This window comes from Taurulus bubalis, assembly GCF_910589615.1.
Source record: "Taurulus bubalis genome assembly, chromosome: 18".
Classification (NCBI taxonomy): domain Eukaryota; kingdom Metazoa; phylum Chordata; class Actinopteri; order Perciformes; family Cottidae; genus Taurulus; species Taurulus bubalis.
In genome coordinates this window covers 2,951,119-2,966,937 of record NC_136606.1, presented here as the reverse complement: position 1 = coordinate 2,966,937, position 15,819 = coordinate 2,951,119, and the positions used below count along the sequence as shown (strand labels likewise).

Below are 15,819 nucleotides of genomic sequence, written 5' to 3'. Positions count from 1 at the left end.
CAGCAGCTGGCGGTCAAATCCCCAACGCACCACAGGGCTGCGACCAGGGCGCCATTTTGGTGTTTTTTCATGCATGGAAATGAATTGCGAACCACGGAGCGCTGCAGAGAGTCCGTTGTGTACCTTGATGTCTCGGTGGACGATCTGGTTCTCGTGGAGGTACCGGAGCCCCTCCAGGATCTGCCGGGTGTAGAAGATGATGGTGGCCTCCTTCAGCGGACCCCATTTGGAGCGCAGCAACGCGGACAGGCTTCCTGGAGAAAGGAAGAGAAGGAGTGTCCAAAACCTATCATGAAACGGGAAGATGACCAAGCAGTTAGAGAGACCGCCCAGTAACCCAGAGGTCACAAGCATCGATCTCTGAAATTGACCTATCAGGCTGTATATTACATCATATCTGACTGTATATTATATAATATCTGGCTGCATGCACAGGATAGAATGATCGGTAAAGCATAAAGTCGACACAGTATTTTGAATTAATGTTGTTTTGAATCTGTTTCATTACAGGTTGACTCCAAGATCCCATACTAAGATCATATTTAGTCTAAAAAACAATATGATTTTTAGTATTTCCAAAACCGTAGTATACAAATTATAATACGCCAGCATAAATATCCCACAATCCAATGCGGTAGTGGCAACAACGTCCACAACTGATGTTGACGGATATCTATGTCACGTCAATAGTTCAGACTTTATGATTCTCACAAACCACCCGTTGAACGATTCACATGGATTTTGAAGTGCATAGTATGGAGTTTCTAAGGATCTAGTCCTAGTTCACACAACTGTGTTTTACTGTCTTTCTCTCTGGTAAGCAAACGCACCTCCGGGCACTTGTTCCATGAAGATCTTGATGTATCCGTTCTCAGAAACGGAGCCCAAGTACTGAACAATGTTCCTGTGCTTCAGGTACTTGTGGAGGGCGATCTCTTCATGGAGGGGCTGGGAGTACCTAATGTACAGAGAGAGAGAGAGAGAGAGAGAGAGAGAGAGAGAGAGCAAAAAGACGTGCCTTGGCTAAATAAAGTTGTCTTATGTTTCATATCTGGTCAAAGCATCAACCTCCTTCACATTCTTATATTTTTACACAACAAGCAACCATGAAAACATGTACTAAACATTTACTATCGTACCTACCTACCGTACTCATCTACCTACCGTACTCATCTACCTACCTACCTGCCTACCTACTTACCTACCTACTTACCTACCTAACTACCTACCTACCTACCTACCTACTTACTTATCTACCTACCTACCTACTTACTTATCTACTTACCTACCTACTTATCTACCTACCTACTCACTTATCTACCTACCTACCTACTTACTTATCTACTTACCTACCTACTTATCTACCTACCTACTCACTTATCTACCTACCTACCTACCTACTTACTTATCTACCTACCTACCTACCTACTTACTTATCTACCTACCTACCTACCTACCTACCTACTTACTTATCTACCTACCTACTTACCTACTTATCTACCTACCTACTAACTTATCTACCTACCTACCTACTTACTTATCTACCTACCTACCTACTTACTTATCTACCTACCTACCTACCTACCTACCTACCTACCTACTTACTTATCTACCTACCTACCCACCTACCTTACCCATCTACCTACCTACTTACTTACCTACTTACTTACCTACCTACTTACTTACCTACCTTACCCATCTAACTACCTACTTACTTACCTACCTTACCCATCTACCTACCTACATACCTACCTACTTACTTACCTATCTACCTACCTTACCCATCTACCTACCTACATACCTACCTACTTACTTACCTATCTACCTACCTTACCCATCTACCTACCTACTTACTTACCTACCTACCTTCCTTACCCATCTACCTTACCCATCTACCTACCTACCTTACCCATCTATCTTTTTACAAACCTTGTCTGACCTAGCAACAGTGACTATGGGGTAGCAGGACTCAATTACCAACTCTGTGACAGTAAAATACCCATTTCCAATATGTAATGGTAAAATATATCTTGCCATAGTTTAAGACTGGAAGGCCCAAATACTCCCAGTGGAAGCACAAACTAGGTTCCAAGTCAATTATCCTGAAATATTTCTGTTTTCTCCTGAAGGCCGAATACAGGACGAGGGTGAATAGATAAGTCTGCACCTGCTGATAAATGTAATTAATAGTTGGAACAAGAACATAAGACTTGATTGGTGTGACTCATATTTTGGCCCTTTTCAAGTGTGTGGCTCATTTTCATTGGTGGTCTTAACTTCATCTGACGGACAGGGAAGGAACCTTTTAAATACCAAGTGAGTCTTTTCCACTGTCACTGTGATAGGTGTCTGTGTAAACTGCTCTCCGCTTACAAGCAATAAAAAATCACTCTTTACGACTTGTGCTCCAGAAGACTTTTTTGTCTGTTCATTAGAAAGCTCAAATTACAATTCTCAACTCTTCTGCCTCTGCTCCAGTGACTCAAGAGCTAATGTTCCATCACAAATGTCAAAGGTCACTAAAGAGCATCCCCTTTCTCCACAAACACACCTACCTGCTGTCTCTCTCTGGGATCTCCTTGATGGCGATCCTGACCTGGTTGCTGACGTCTCTCCCAGCGTACACCACTCCATAGGTTCCCCGGCCCAACACCACCCGGTCCCCTGTCTCGTCCGTGTCGTACTCGTACTGTAACGCACACATACCGCCAATCAGTCATCACAAACTAGAGCTGCAATACGTTTTACTGAACATGAATGGCTGTATTTAGGACCTCCAGTGTGTCTCCGTCCCCTTCCCCCTCCAGCTCCACGGCGTTCCCCGTCCCGTCGGAGATCATCTCTTTCACCATGGAGCAGAACCTGAGACGAGACATTGCAACGTCATCACTTCCCCGCTCGCGGCCATTGTTTCAATACAATCGCACATACGAGCACAAACGCAGACAAACACACACACCTACACAGACACATCTAGAGGTGTGTGTCCTCACCGACCGCACTGCTCCTCAGTGGAGAAGTAGATCTGGAAGTCGTCGGAGTTGTCGTGGACGTAGAGGAAGCAGCAGCGCTCGTCGAACTTACTGATGCTGCAGACCGGAGAGTCAGAGGAGATTCTGTGATTTTTTGTGATTTTTAAAGTACTCGTAGCCCTTTAAGCCCTAGCCTTAACCCTTACCCCAATAACCCTAACCCTAACCCTAACCCCTAATCCTATTTATTGTTTGAGTTGTGTTTAGAGGTTGTACATCGGGATTATATATTATTGTAGCCCTGATTTTTATGTTTAATTTGATACCTAACATGTTTGTTTTTTTGGGGGGGAGGGATTTATACCATGATTTTTTCTTGATTTTCCTGATATAAAAGGGTCCCCCAATTGGGCGACGCTAGGGCTTAACAGGCATCCATTGGAAGTTTTACTGTACTAGTGAAACAAAAGTGTTTTGGCAACATTTTTGATCATGCGATTATAGTGATAAACCCAAATAAATACAAGAAACAGTGTGTTTTAGTTGCATAAAATAAAACATGCCAAACAGTTTTGCATTGCATTCACTTCCACATTTCATTCATACCTGATGCCTTTGATGGACAGCGCGGTGAAGTTCCACTCATGGATCCCTTTCTGTGATGGAAGTGAATTAAGTGTTAAACTTCGGTCTTGTGTTCACCCAGCAACTCATTCAAAGTAAACTGTTTTTAAATAGACGAGGAAAAGATGACGAAGCACATTTGCGATGTTCCTTCTAGAAAAGAGAAGTCGGGTTTCCATTCAAAGTGGAAGGAACATTTTCACAGAATTTCCAAAGAATCCACAAATGAAAACGCTTATTAATAATGCAGGTTTCTATCCAGTACTTTTATGCAAATATTAGGATGTTGATTTATCAAGGTTAAACAGCTGCTGGCTCTAATTCTTCAGTTGGTGCTATTAAACCAAAGAGAAAAGGACACAATGTAAAAAAACGTGACATCAAACGGAGGAAAAACATCGTGAAAAGTGATCATCATCTCAACCAAGCATATGTTTTCTGTCGTTCGGCATACTGAACATGTGCATAAAAACAAATGGATGTAAACGCACTTTGACAGTTTTTTTTGGTGCAATGCAATGAAATGCTGCGGTAACGAGGAAGAGGAAGGACTTGTTACCGTTTCGGCAGGAGAAACATGCCAGATGGAGACATTCTTCTCCTCAGCCTCGTTGTTGATGGACACATACGAGGGCTGGTAGACCTTAGTGGGCTCCAGGATTAACACCTGCAACACAAAGAGGAGAACGAGAGGTTAACGGATGCGATCGCATGAGTCTCTGAGCCTCTGATCTGAGGTTTGCGTGTTTTGCGTTTGCACCGGAAACCGCAGTCGGTTGGTGGTGCCCTGCGTGGCTTCCACGATGATGTCCATCCAGAAGTTGAGCCTCTCCCGCTGAGGAGAATGTTCCACCGTCTGCTTCTTGAACCTCAGGATCAGCTGCAGGTTCTGCACCACCGACCGCAGATACCTGGAAGAAGGTACGCATAAAACACGTGTTTTTATGCAACTAAGTAATATACAGACTAGCAACAAAGATCAAATATTGATATTATTTAAATTGCCCCTAATTTTTGGTTAATATTGTTACTTTTGTGTCATACTTATTGGTCACTTAAATGGAATATGAACTATTTTTGTAATAAAGAATACATACAAAATCTAAATTGTGAGGTTTTTGAAGGGGGTTTGGCCTGCTTGTCATTATCAGAGCCTCCTTTTAGTCCCCCAGTAGTCAACTGGTCACTGGTATTTAAAAATTAAGAATATAACACCGGTATATAACATTTATTTAATTGAGTATATGTCCTTTACTGCCAAATAAAGTAGCTTAAAACATAAAAGCATTTTTTCAGACGACAAACTATATTTTTTTCTGATGCTGTGCCAGAAAAGCACTGACAACATAGGATATAAGAAGTATTTCCTTGTGACTGTGAAAGTCTACCAGAGAGGCGGCTTGAGTTTGAAGAGCTTCTCGGCCGCCTGAGTAGCTTTCGGGATGTCGTTAGCTAGCATGCTAACGGTGAAAAACTGGCCCACGTCCCAGTAGTTGTTCATCTTTTCCAGGGAACCTTTGCGCCCCAGCAGACTGTTCAACCTCACACCTGAAGACATCAGATTAAAAGTATAAAAACATTGTGGAATACACTTTTTACCTAATATGAATGCACTTCATTTTGACAGAAAAGAACAACCAAATAATTGTTTTGCATTGGCTACTACATACATTATGCTAGTAGATGTTTATTTTGCAGTTACTGTATCAGTTAATTTGACTGTTTCCCTTAAAATGACTTAAAATGAGAAAGATACATTTGTCATCCTGGATTAAAAGTATCAAGCTACCCAAGCAAGTGACACATTTGATGATATTTGTATCGGACGGTTCCAGCTTGATTTAGTGCATTTTGTGCTGGTTTGAGGAATCACTCAAAGGGGATGCCAGGTTCAGGATCCTCCTCTTACCTATTTTCCTAAGTTCAATGGAGCTCTCAAACTGTTGGCCAGCAACTATGAGGAGGACCGCCAGGTTGATGCCAGAGTAGAGCGTCGGCTGCAGCTCAAAACCCTTTCTGTACCTGCACAAATGTAAGCAATTAGATGCAGATTACGTATTGTTCATGAAGGCACGTGGAAGGGATTATGCATTGAAGTGCGTCTCTCACCACTGTATAGCGTTGTCCCTGTTTTTCATGTCTTTGCAGTCTGAGTCCAGGAAGATGTCCTTGTATATGCGTCCGCAGAGGCAGAACATGTCCGGCGCTGGATGTTCGCACGACTGCAACACCTGCAGCATCACTTCGAGAGCTTGCTCCCTGTCGCCGGGACTGTTCCTCCTGCACACACATTAATAATGTCAAACTAAATCCACAATGCAATACATTCATATAGTTAATGTGGTTTAATGATAAGCTTAACAACACCAAATTGCAAGAATTTCACTAGAATCAAAAGCAGACATGGCAATTGCTGCTAAAGTGATAGTTAGTTACCGTTAGCCGGAGTTAAATGTTAGCCGCGTTTTTGATATGGAATAATAAACTTAATTGCCAACGTCATCAAAATGGCGTTGCAGCTTTTAAATAAATACGTTATTATAGATTTAAAACCTGATTTATCTCTCCAGCCGGCTGTCTGTCTCCTTGTGACAATGTGTATGTTGTTTAATTAAACATTTTTATGGCAGAATTGTAAAACAGATGCCATAAAGTCATATTCTGGACTCAAATTAAATATGTTGTGCGTGACCGAGTTATGACTCCAGAGTAGAATACACATAGGGACGATCACATTTGACTTATAAAAGACAAATGTTAGCCTGACGCCACTGATTCCGTCAGAATGCACCTGTTGAGGGCGAATGCGTAGTGGAACTGGATCATGGGCTGCGTGGCCAGATCACAAGTCGGCAGCATCTCCAGAGTCTCCACCAGCTTCACCATGGCATCGTAGTCCTGTCGGGGGAGTTAAGGCAAACTAAACTTTATTTCATTTCGGTATTTTAACAGTTTAACAAGAAATAAATCCTTCGAAAGTAAGAAAGAATCAAAGTAACTAAGTAAAAATAAGACATGTTGAAGTATATAACACTTCAACAACGTTGTCAGTCAATCATGTCAACCATAAATTCATCCAAACAAACAGATAGAAAATATATATTCAAAGGATTCTATACACAGTTTCTTATACTTGGATCTAAACATATATATGTGGAGTTGCATCCTAGTTAAAGATAGTGCTTGTCTTTTTAAGAGAGAATGAGCTTCTAAAGCCAACAAAATCCGAATACCTGTGAGGTTAGGGAGGGCGAGTCACCTGCCAATTTCCTTATTCTGACATATATTTGGTCCATTTCCTCAGGGTTTCCTTTCACATGTATTGCACGTGTTTGTTTAGCATTATGAGTTTTTCTTTACCTGTATGTCTCTGTAAGAAAATAGCAGGTTCATGACAATGTCCTGGGTGAGGACCTCCGTGTTGTCGATTCTGAGTTTGATGCGGGAAAGCTCCTTGGCCAGCTCCTCTCCCTGGTACTTCTCTCTGGCCTTCCTGATGTCATTCAGCAGGGTGTCCTTAAAAGAAGCACTGCAGCAGACGGAGAGGCGATCAGATCAGAGGGATGTGGAGAAAGACAGTGAGACAAATCAAAATGATGATAAGGATAGAGGAAGAGTCCTCACTTATTGTATTCTTCTGACAAAAGTTTTAGGTTGACATTGATGTTATTTTTCTTTACATGTCTTCAAAAGATTGGTTTTATATACAGTATATATATATATAGGACGAAGGACACAAATGAGCTGCTGGTTAAGTAGGCAATCACTTCTTTCAAAACAGGAAGTCAACATTGATTTATTTAACCCGTAACATTCGTACTAAAGTCACTTTTTAACCCCAAAGACGCTTTTTAATGAGAGAGTTGCTGGACATTTGTTGGAAAATTAGATATCATACGAACCGTTGAATGAGGATACGAGTCATTAAAAATATATTAAATTGATTTATATGTATTATTAAAGTACATAAACTCTTACATTCAACTTTTTGAAACTTGTGGAAAACTCCTAAGCAAATAATGTATCCAATTTCTCGGGGCTCAAAAGTCAAAACAATGTGCACTTAGGGTCCGTTTGGCTTTGCCTTTGAAGCTTCCCATCTATACGCGAGTATAAGATAAGACAAGTTAATGCTTCAAATGCGTCTCACCAGGACGTGACGTGGATGTCCTTCAGCAGGCTGGTGAAGCGGTCCGTCAGCGGGACGCAGAGCGGCCCCAGCAGGTTGTCCCAGCTGGGCTGCATGTACTCACTGGCCCGGCGCTGGGCGTCGCTCTCGCAGCACATGTACTCGTGGTTAGGAGTCACTATGTAGGGGATGAAGTAGTAGTTACCACTGGAGGCCTGGAAGGAAACAGAAAGAAATGCAATGATTCAGATTTGGGTGTGTTTAAATACAACACATCTTTATATTAGATAAAAAAGACCTCCAGGATGCTTATGAGTCCAGGAAGAGGAAGGGATGGACAGATTGGGGATTATAGAGGGATTAATGAGGAAGATCAGTACAAGCAGAGGATTAGTGCACCACTGATATTGATTGGTAGGATTATGAAGACATTAGCAAAGGTAAGCCCTAGTAATGAGGCTCACGTGGCTGTTAAATATCCAGAACAGCAAGAATGAATGCACACAAATATGTAGAAGTCTACGCTTCATGTTAAAGGTGCATTCTCTCTCTTGACCACCAGGGGCAGACTCCTCTGCTTGTATAGAAGTATATGCTTCATGTGTTAAAGCTGCATTCTCTCTCCTGACCACCAGGGGGCGACTCCTCTGGTTGTATAGAAGTCTGTGCTTCATGTGTTAAAGCTGCATTCTCTCTACTGACCACCAGGGATTGACTCCTCTGGTTGTATAGAAGTCTATGCTTCATGTGTTAAAGCTTAATTATCTCTCCTTACCACCAGGGAGTGACTCCTCTGGTTGTATAGAAGTCTATGCTTCATGTGTTAAAGCTGCATTCTCTCTCCTGACCACCAGGGGGTGACTCCTCTGGTTGTATAGAAGTCTGTGCTTCATGTGTTAAAGCTGCATTCTCTCTACTGATCACCAGGGGGCGACTCCTCTGGTTGTATAGAAGTCTGTGCTTCATGTGTTAAAGCTGCATTCTCTCTACTGACCACCAGGGGGCGACTCCTCTGGTTGTATAGAAGTCTGTGCTTCATGTGTTAAAGCTGCATTCTCTCTCCTGACCACCAGGGGGTGACTCCTCTGGTTGTATAGAAGTCTATATAAATGACTCTACTTCTCTTGATTTATTCCCTCAGTAAACATTGTAAACATGAGTTTATGTCTCAATCTCTAGTTTCAAGTCTTCTTCAATACAGCATGATGTTCATTTAGTAAATTATGGTCATTTAGAGTCAAACAGACCATAAAGCAGGGGATGCTTTAGGGCGGGATTCATGCGATTGACAGTTCGCAACCATAATTTGTTAATTTGATTCTTCATAAACCACCAGTAATTCTTAATCCCAGTTTTCCGATCACATTTATCATACGTTTCCAATCAATTGGTTGCTTTTTATGAAGTTCACATTGAGCTGAGATGCAAAAGGAAAAAAAATCAAAAAAGATTGTATAGTGTTGAATTAGTTGTTAAGGTCATGCCATCAAATTAATTCTAAAAGCATTGACAAAAACCACACCATCAAAATATCATCCACTGTTTTCACAGATAATAAAATAGTCGCTGGATCTCACGCTAATATAACTGCTGCCGTCCTCCTCTGCAGAACAGAGCACCACACATTCAACATCTCTTTTAAGAAGAAGTCCTCATGACATGAGTCATCACACAGTGCAGCTGTGCAAAGTTAAAACACTCATCTGAGTGTCCGTCATGTTCCAAACTCATTTGATCCTCCTTTCTCCTTGTGAGTCTGTTGTTAGGGCGTTCTAATTTGTTGTTCACACAACATCCCATGCCAAGGTCAGAGTTTGTCCCTCCTCCATGTTTATTAGATTGTGAAAAAAATCTCCCAGCATGCCCTAGTGCAGCATGGTACCTACTTTATTACGCAATCCAGAGCCTCTGTATTCTGGAGGCAACTGAACCCATGGAAACCCTAAGGCTGAAGGACAAGTGGCCTTCTCCACGCACACACAGAAATAAACACACAAATCATACCTTAAAAATCTGTTACTAATATGTGTGTGTGTGTGTGTGTGTGTGTGTGTGTGTGTGTGTGTGTGTGTGTGTGTGTGTGTGTGTGTGTGTGTGTGTGAAAGAGAGAGAGAGAGACAGAGTGAAAGCATGTAGATATGCAGAAGAACGACATTTGTCACGAATATTATTCCACGAATAGCACGAGACAGTTTGTTCACATAAATCACTCTGCAACACACACACATACACAAAGACACACACATAAACTTACTGTGTTTTTCTGTGCCACCATGTCCTGTGAGGAGATAAAACAAATTGCATATGAGAATGGATTTTAAAGACTGGACAGTGTTATCCCTGTGTACTCTTGTCCTAGTGCCACATTACTACTTCAAACAGCTGTTTCCCCCTGGCAACACAGTGCATACTTCTCACACACACACTGTCCAAGATGCAGACTCACGCACACACTCGTCTGTAAATAACATAGTGGGTCACTTTGTTCTAAGGAGCTGCCGAGGAATGGCATCCATGAACCCTAAATACGCCTCCAGGAGATGGAAGTGCATGCGTGGGAGTACCTTCAGGGACTGGGCCGTGTCAGGGTCAGTGTCGTGGTACAGGATGACGTTGTTGGCCATGTCGAAGCTCTCCCTCACGCCCAGATGGTAAAACAAGGAGGGCTGCCGAAACACGTCGCTCATGTCCACGACCGCGATGTCTGGACGGAGGTAGAAGAGATGGGCGGCGATGTCCACGCACATAAAGATGGAAACAACAACATAAAAAATCCATCAGCCCTCGAGTAAGACCCCAATGTCTTCTAATCCTATTAAAAGAGAGAAGGTGTTTAGCAGTAAGTTGGTGGTTGAAGAACTACACAGGAAGTCTTGCTGAGATCCTTCACTGAAGTAAAAGTACCAATACTCACTACCTGATTGATCCACATTGTGCCAACGGGCCCATAGTTGGAGTTGGTTCTCTATCGTCTTGGGCCATGTTATTTTGGGCCTCCCTTTCCCTCTGGGGTCCGGTGTAATGCGACTCTTGGGATTGCCCCTGATGTCCGCTCCGGGCACATGGCCAATCCAGGTCCACTCTTTAAGTACGGAGTGTATGTCGCCTTGCTGGGCGATTTTGGAGATGGTCTTTGGCCAGAATATATGCAAGACCCTACTGGCATGGTGTTTGGAAGGTGGATCGTTTGAGGGTGTCCTGCTGTTGATAATACACACTTTTTCAGGTTTGGTTTTGGTGCCGTGTTGGTTGTATTTACAGGTTTGTTAAAGTCTTGTAAAGGTTGATCCGGTTTAAGTTTCTTGGCGTGCCCCCACCATTATGGCGAATCACAAGGTAGACCCGCCCTAAAGCATACTCCTCTATACGGTCTATTTACCATCATTTATTTGAATCAACATAATGCCGTATGGATGAAGACTTGAAGCAATTGACACCATAAACTCATGTTCACAATGTTTCGTAAGTTAATAAATCAAGTGAGAAGTAGAGTCTTTTTCTAATAGACTTCCTTAAAACATGAGGTAACCAGAGGCCATTTAAAGAAATGCATGTTTTGCAAACTTCAGCATTGGCTTCACTTTTCAAGACCGAAGGTTGAAGGCGGTCGAAGAACTGTTCCTCTGTTGTTGGCGGTGATGGGCATGACTTTGGTTTTACTGCCGTTCATCAACAGCCCTGCTAGTTGTCCATGGACTGGGATTTTGTTTGTCTATTCTTGAATGTAAATGCATGTGCTTATCTGAAAGGAAGTCAAGGTCTTCAATGGTGGAATAAAGGGTCCATCAACGTCCTCTGGCCTTATCTTCTGTTCTTCTCATGACCCGGTCTCTGGCCAGGTGGAACAATCCTGCTGTCGTCACACAAAGCCGCTGTTGTTTTCGCCATTGGTAGAACTGTTGGATGATCACTATGTTGGGAGGGGACGCTGTAGCTCGTCCAGAGGCTATCATGATGAACGCTGTCAAAAGCCTTCTTGAGGTCAATAAGGTTCACATACAGTTGTCGCTGCCATTCTGTACATTGCTCATTGATTTACCTGAGAGGGAAGATCTGGTCACTTTCTCTACCGTTGATGTGCTTCAGTGTATCATGATCTTGCAGAATATTTAGCTGTTGCAATCAGATAATGTGCCTTTTGTTTTGTAACTTTCACAGATACTCCTATCTTGCTCTCCAATCAGATGTCAGTTTATAGCGGAAGGAGGATGCTTGGAGTTAGTTCTGGATATGATTTGATTTAATGGCTATTTTTATTGGTGGAATGATATCGATGTCCACGTCTTCTGCAGCTTCTTATGTTCTAATTGAATCTTTCTGTTGCGCATCTCTCTCTGAAATGTTCCATTCATCACTCCTTTTCTTTTTCCTGTGAGTCATTCTTGTTTGTCTTTCAGTTTTAAAATGTTCCACAGATTGTGGGGTTTTGTAGACCTTGAGTTCCTTGAGGATTATGGGAAGCTGCTTCTTTGTGTTAGCGTCTTCGCATGCTAACGTTTGCTAACTAACGGAGGCTGAGGGGAATATTATTAGTTTTGCAGGTATTTGGTAAAAAAAACATGATGCTCGATGAAAGGTCATATGAACAGAGGAAGAGTCAAGGGATCAGCAAAGTCATGGAGACTCATCCTCTGAGGACCGGGAATGTGTCTGCACAAAATCTCATAGCGATGCATCCAATAGTTGTTGAGATATTTCAGTTTGGACCAAGGAAGGACAAACCAAGATGTTCATCCCTGGAGCCACACCCCTAGTAAACATGAATGTGGTAATATCTAATAGTCAGATATTAGATGACATACTGGGTACATGTTGTACTGTGTTTGGCATATTGCACAACAGAATCACATGTCAAGGAAAACCACACTATATTAGTACCAGTTCTGCATTTTGACTGGTGGCTCTGTTGTTTACTGGGAAACTTAAATAGTGTAATTAAAGAATATGAATGAAATGTTTTACCCCCCCAATCATTCTCAATCAATTACCAAACTAAACACATACTTTTTCCAACTTATTGTATCAAACGGCAGCCAAAACACATCCAAAAAGAAAACTTAAAGAGATGTTGTGGCTCTCATGGCTCCACCATCCATGGAGATTTTAACTAATAAAACCTGTTAGTCTCAGTTGCTATATTAGAAAAACACATTTTCATATTGAAGTATTAACATTGTAGGCATATAGAGCACCAGAGGTCATTAAAGCCTTTTATATTGTATCACCTTATGACTTTTTTTTTTACTTTTGTATTGGCCACACTTACTGTCTAACATCTGCACCTTAGTGTGTAAACATTGTGTTTCCTTCGAACACTAAAGATGTAAACTGTCCATAAACACGTCATGTCTTGATTTAAATGCCACAATTTATGAACCATTAGCACATAAAGACTCTGAGCCAATGAGACTTTAAAGCACTTTGCTTTTCAATCCCATTATATTTTAATAAAGCACTCTCACACACTCGTCTGCACCACACTGTCACTCTTTCTCTCTACAGACGATGTCATTTCTCACTCACTTTTGAAATAGCTCAGAATGTAATCTAATAACAATATTATGTCTAATAAACACTAGAAGCTAACAAGGTGGTAGATAGTGGTGTGAGAGAAATACTTTGAGATGATATAGATACTGTTCTTATAATGTATAATGATTATTGCACATATATTATTGGTATCCCAACAGGGCTTTGGTGTTTTACTGGTCAAAGACATATAAGTTGCTCAAAGTAAATCCATTGTTTCAACAGCATTTCATTTTGCAGTAGAAAATACTTTCCGGAATGTTTGTGCGTAAAACATGCATTTACTAAATGAATTATCCTTCCAGTTTCTAACCTTGGCGACTCAAATTGTCGACCTTTAAATGGCCCAACACGTTCTTCCCCCCAGCAACACACACCTGCATCGTAGAAACTGTCCAGCACTGATGTCTCTCCAAAGTCCAGCCGCCCGAAGGTGACGGTGGTGAGCAGCGCGCTCTCGGAGTCGCAGGCTCTCTGCAGACACTGCAGGGCTCCGGACTCCGGGCTGCTGGCCATCACCGACTTCAGCCCGTCGTTCAGCACGTACACCACCCGCAGGGGACGCTGCTTGGCCGGCGGGCAAGGGCTGGACACCTCGGGCCTCTCCCGGTCCCGCTCCACCACGCACACCCCGGCGGAGTGTTCTCCTCCCATGTCGGCGACCTGCGCGCTCTGGCTCGTATCCATTGCTGGGAACCCAGGAGGTGTTTCTGCTTTATCTCCTGCCTTCGTTTTTTTATTCCGCCTCTCCTCTCCCTCCCGTTACTTCCTTTATTCTGCCCGTCTCGTCCTCCTCTCGCTCACTTGGTGCGCACCTGTCGCCGGAGAGGAGCGCGTCTGAGTTTGTGGCCCCGCGTCTGCGCCTCATTAACTCACATCATCGGCCGATTATCTCGCACCAAGAAGTCCGCTTCACCCAGACTGGATCCGACCAGATCCGCTGGGGAGAGGACGTGCAGAGAGGGGGTGAGACACACAGGCATCCAGATGTTGAGTTTCACTCATGTGGCCTCAGTAGAAAATGGTTTGCTGGACACAATCAGCGCGTGCTGTCCGGTGAAACTTTACCGCGTCTCTCCGGTTGTCTAAATATAAACCGGCGCGTCCCTCTGCAGCCAAGTTATTCTCACATTCAATCAACGGGTGGCTCGTGTGGTTGAGGATGTTCCTCATAACGTATTCAAATATATATATAAATATATATTGTTTTCCAGAGTCTTTTGGCAGATCACGGGACCCCGGCCCCGTTACGCACCGTGTTGGTACCGGACTGTGCTGACAGCCAGAGGTCAGTATGCTGAACAAAGCGAAACAACTGTGTAGCATGTGGTCCCGAAACGGGGTCAGTAACATTGCTCCTTTCCTGGAAAGGTTCTAAAAGAACCACAGCGGGATTACTATAATCATTTGTTTATGTTGGCATCTTTTCTAACAGAAATAAGTAGAATATTTGCAGTAATGATCTCATTTAAATCCCAGATAGTAAATAAGTGAATGGACTGGACTGTGGCCAACAGCAGCAGCTCCCATAGTTCAAATGCTGCAAACTTATTGGATGGAGAGAAGTGCGGCTGCCTTGGCAACAGTGGGTCTGAAACCAGACTCCTGATGAGACTTTGCTCTGGAGGATCCTCAACAGTCCCTTTCACATTAAAACAGCACTTTTCATGGATATGGTTTATAGAAAAAGAAAAAAATATTTTCAAGGAAACTGCAAACTCATTTAAAATGTCGACATAAATTAGGAACGAGTCTTTTTGCAATATCTGGACTCACTTTGACTGATTTTTTATTCACACATTGATTGGGATATGTCTTTGTTTGGTTCTTTATTCCTTTTGGGATGCATTTAACTTATTGTTCTTGTCTTTGTGCAGTAAAATGCTTTATTGTTCACTATTCACTCTTGTTGTACACCTGCTTTTTTATGCTGTTGTGCAATTGTGACGTTTTTCTACAATTAAACCAGCAAAAAATAGTTTCAGTAACAAACTATTAGACATCTAAAAACTACTGTAAACTCAAATAGTGCAGTTTTCAGTGTCTTTTAAACATTTTCAGGGATTTTATGTCAGTTGCATCTGAACAAATGATGTTGCAGAAATTGTGCGGTGGTTCCAGGGCCCGTTAAAGCTGAATCAAGACTTTCCCTCCTGGTTGTGTTCACTCAGATGTTTCCATCAGTCATCTCCCATGAGATGATCTAAGGAGCAGTTGATTGACTGCAACATGCTCCTTCATACAATACTCTATTTACACATTTTACTAACAGACAATCTAAACATTTGCTATTTTTAAAAACACACAAAATAAGCACATGAACAGTACATAATAGCATCTTTATTACACAGAAATATAAAAGTATATATATTTATCACTATCCTGGAGAGAAAGGACCAAGTCAAAAAAACAACTTGTAAACTCAGTTGTAGCAGTTTTCTCGTTGTCATACGAAAGAAAGAAAGACAGAAAGAAAGATTTGGAGTCAAGAACAGGAAGGCCACAGTGACGGGTTGCCATAGATTCTGTGCACATATAAGGAAGGGAGGCAAACGGCCGTACACA

General features: G+C 42.3%; 1 protein-coding gene across 1 annotated transcript in view; it reads right to left on the bottom strand.

Annotated features, from left to right (window-relative positions):
• map3k15 (mitogen-activated protein kinase kinase kinase 15) overlaps window positions 1-14,122 on the bottom strand; it is a gene marked incomplete at its 5' end in the record, with an annotated part of 25,346 nt that extends 11,224 nt beyond the window's left edge. The window contains 19 exons of the mRNA XM_079234493.1: window positions 124-254; window positions 831-958; window positions 2,556-2,689; window positions 2,775-2,862; window positions 2,994-3,089; window positions 3,579-3,628; window positions 4,156-4,263; window positions 4,357-4,507; window positions 4,985-5,144; window positions 5,506-5,618; window positions 5,706-5,876; window positions 6,388-6,494; window positions 6,957-7,125; window positions 7,747-7,940; window positions 9,612-9,692; window positions 9,980-10,003; window positions 10,290-10,429; window positions 13,632-13,943; window positions 14,059-14,122. Coding sequence (XP_079090619.1) covers window positions 124-254; window positions 831-958; window positions 2,556-2,689; window positions 2,775-2,862; window positions 2,994-3,089; window positions 3,579-3,628; window positions 4,156-4,263; window positions 4,357-4,507; window positions 4,985-5,144; window positions 5,506-5,618; window positions 5,706-5,876; window positions 6,388-6,494; window positions 6,957-7,125; window positions 7,747-7,940; window positions 9,612-9,692; window positions 9,980-10,003; window positions 10,290-10,429; window positions 13,632-13,943; window positions 14,059-14,122 — 2,421 coding nt within the window. The remainder of the gene's footprint in view (window positions 1-123; window positions 255-830; window positions 959-2,555; window positions 2,690-2,774; window positions 2,863-2,993; window positions 3,090-3,578; window positions 3,629-4,155; window positions 4,264-4,356; window positions 4,508-4,984; window positions 5,145-5,505; window positions 5,619-5,705; window positions 5,877-6,387; window positions 6,495-6,956; window positions 7,126-7,746; window positions 7,941-9,611; window positions 9,693-9,979; window positions 10,004-10,289; window positions 10,430-13,631; window positions 13,944-14,058) is intronic.
• Window positions 14,123-15,819: the final 1,697 nt, after the last annotated feature.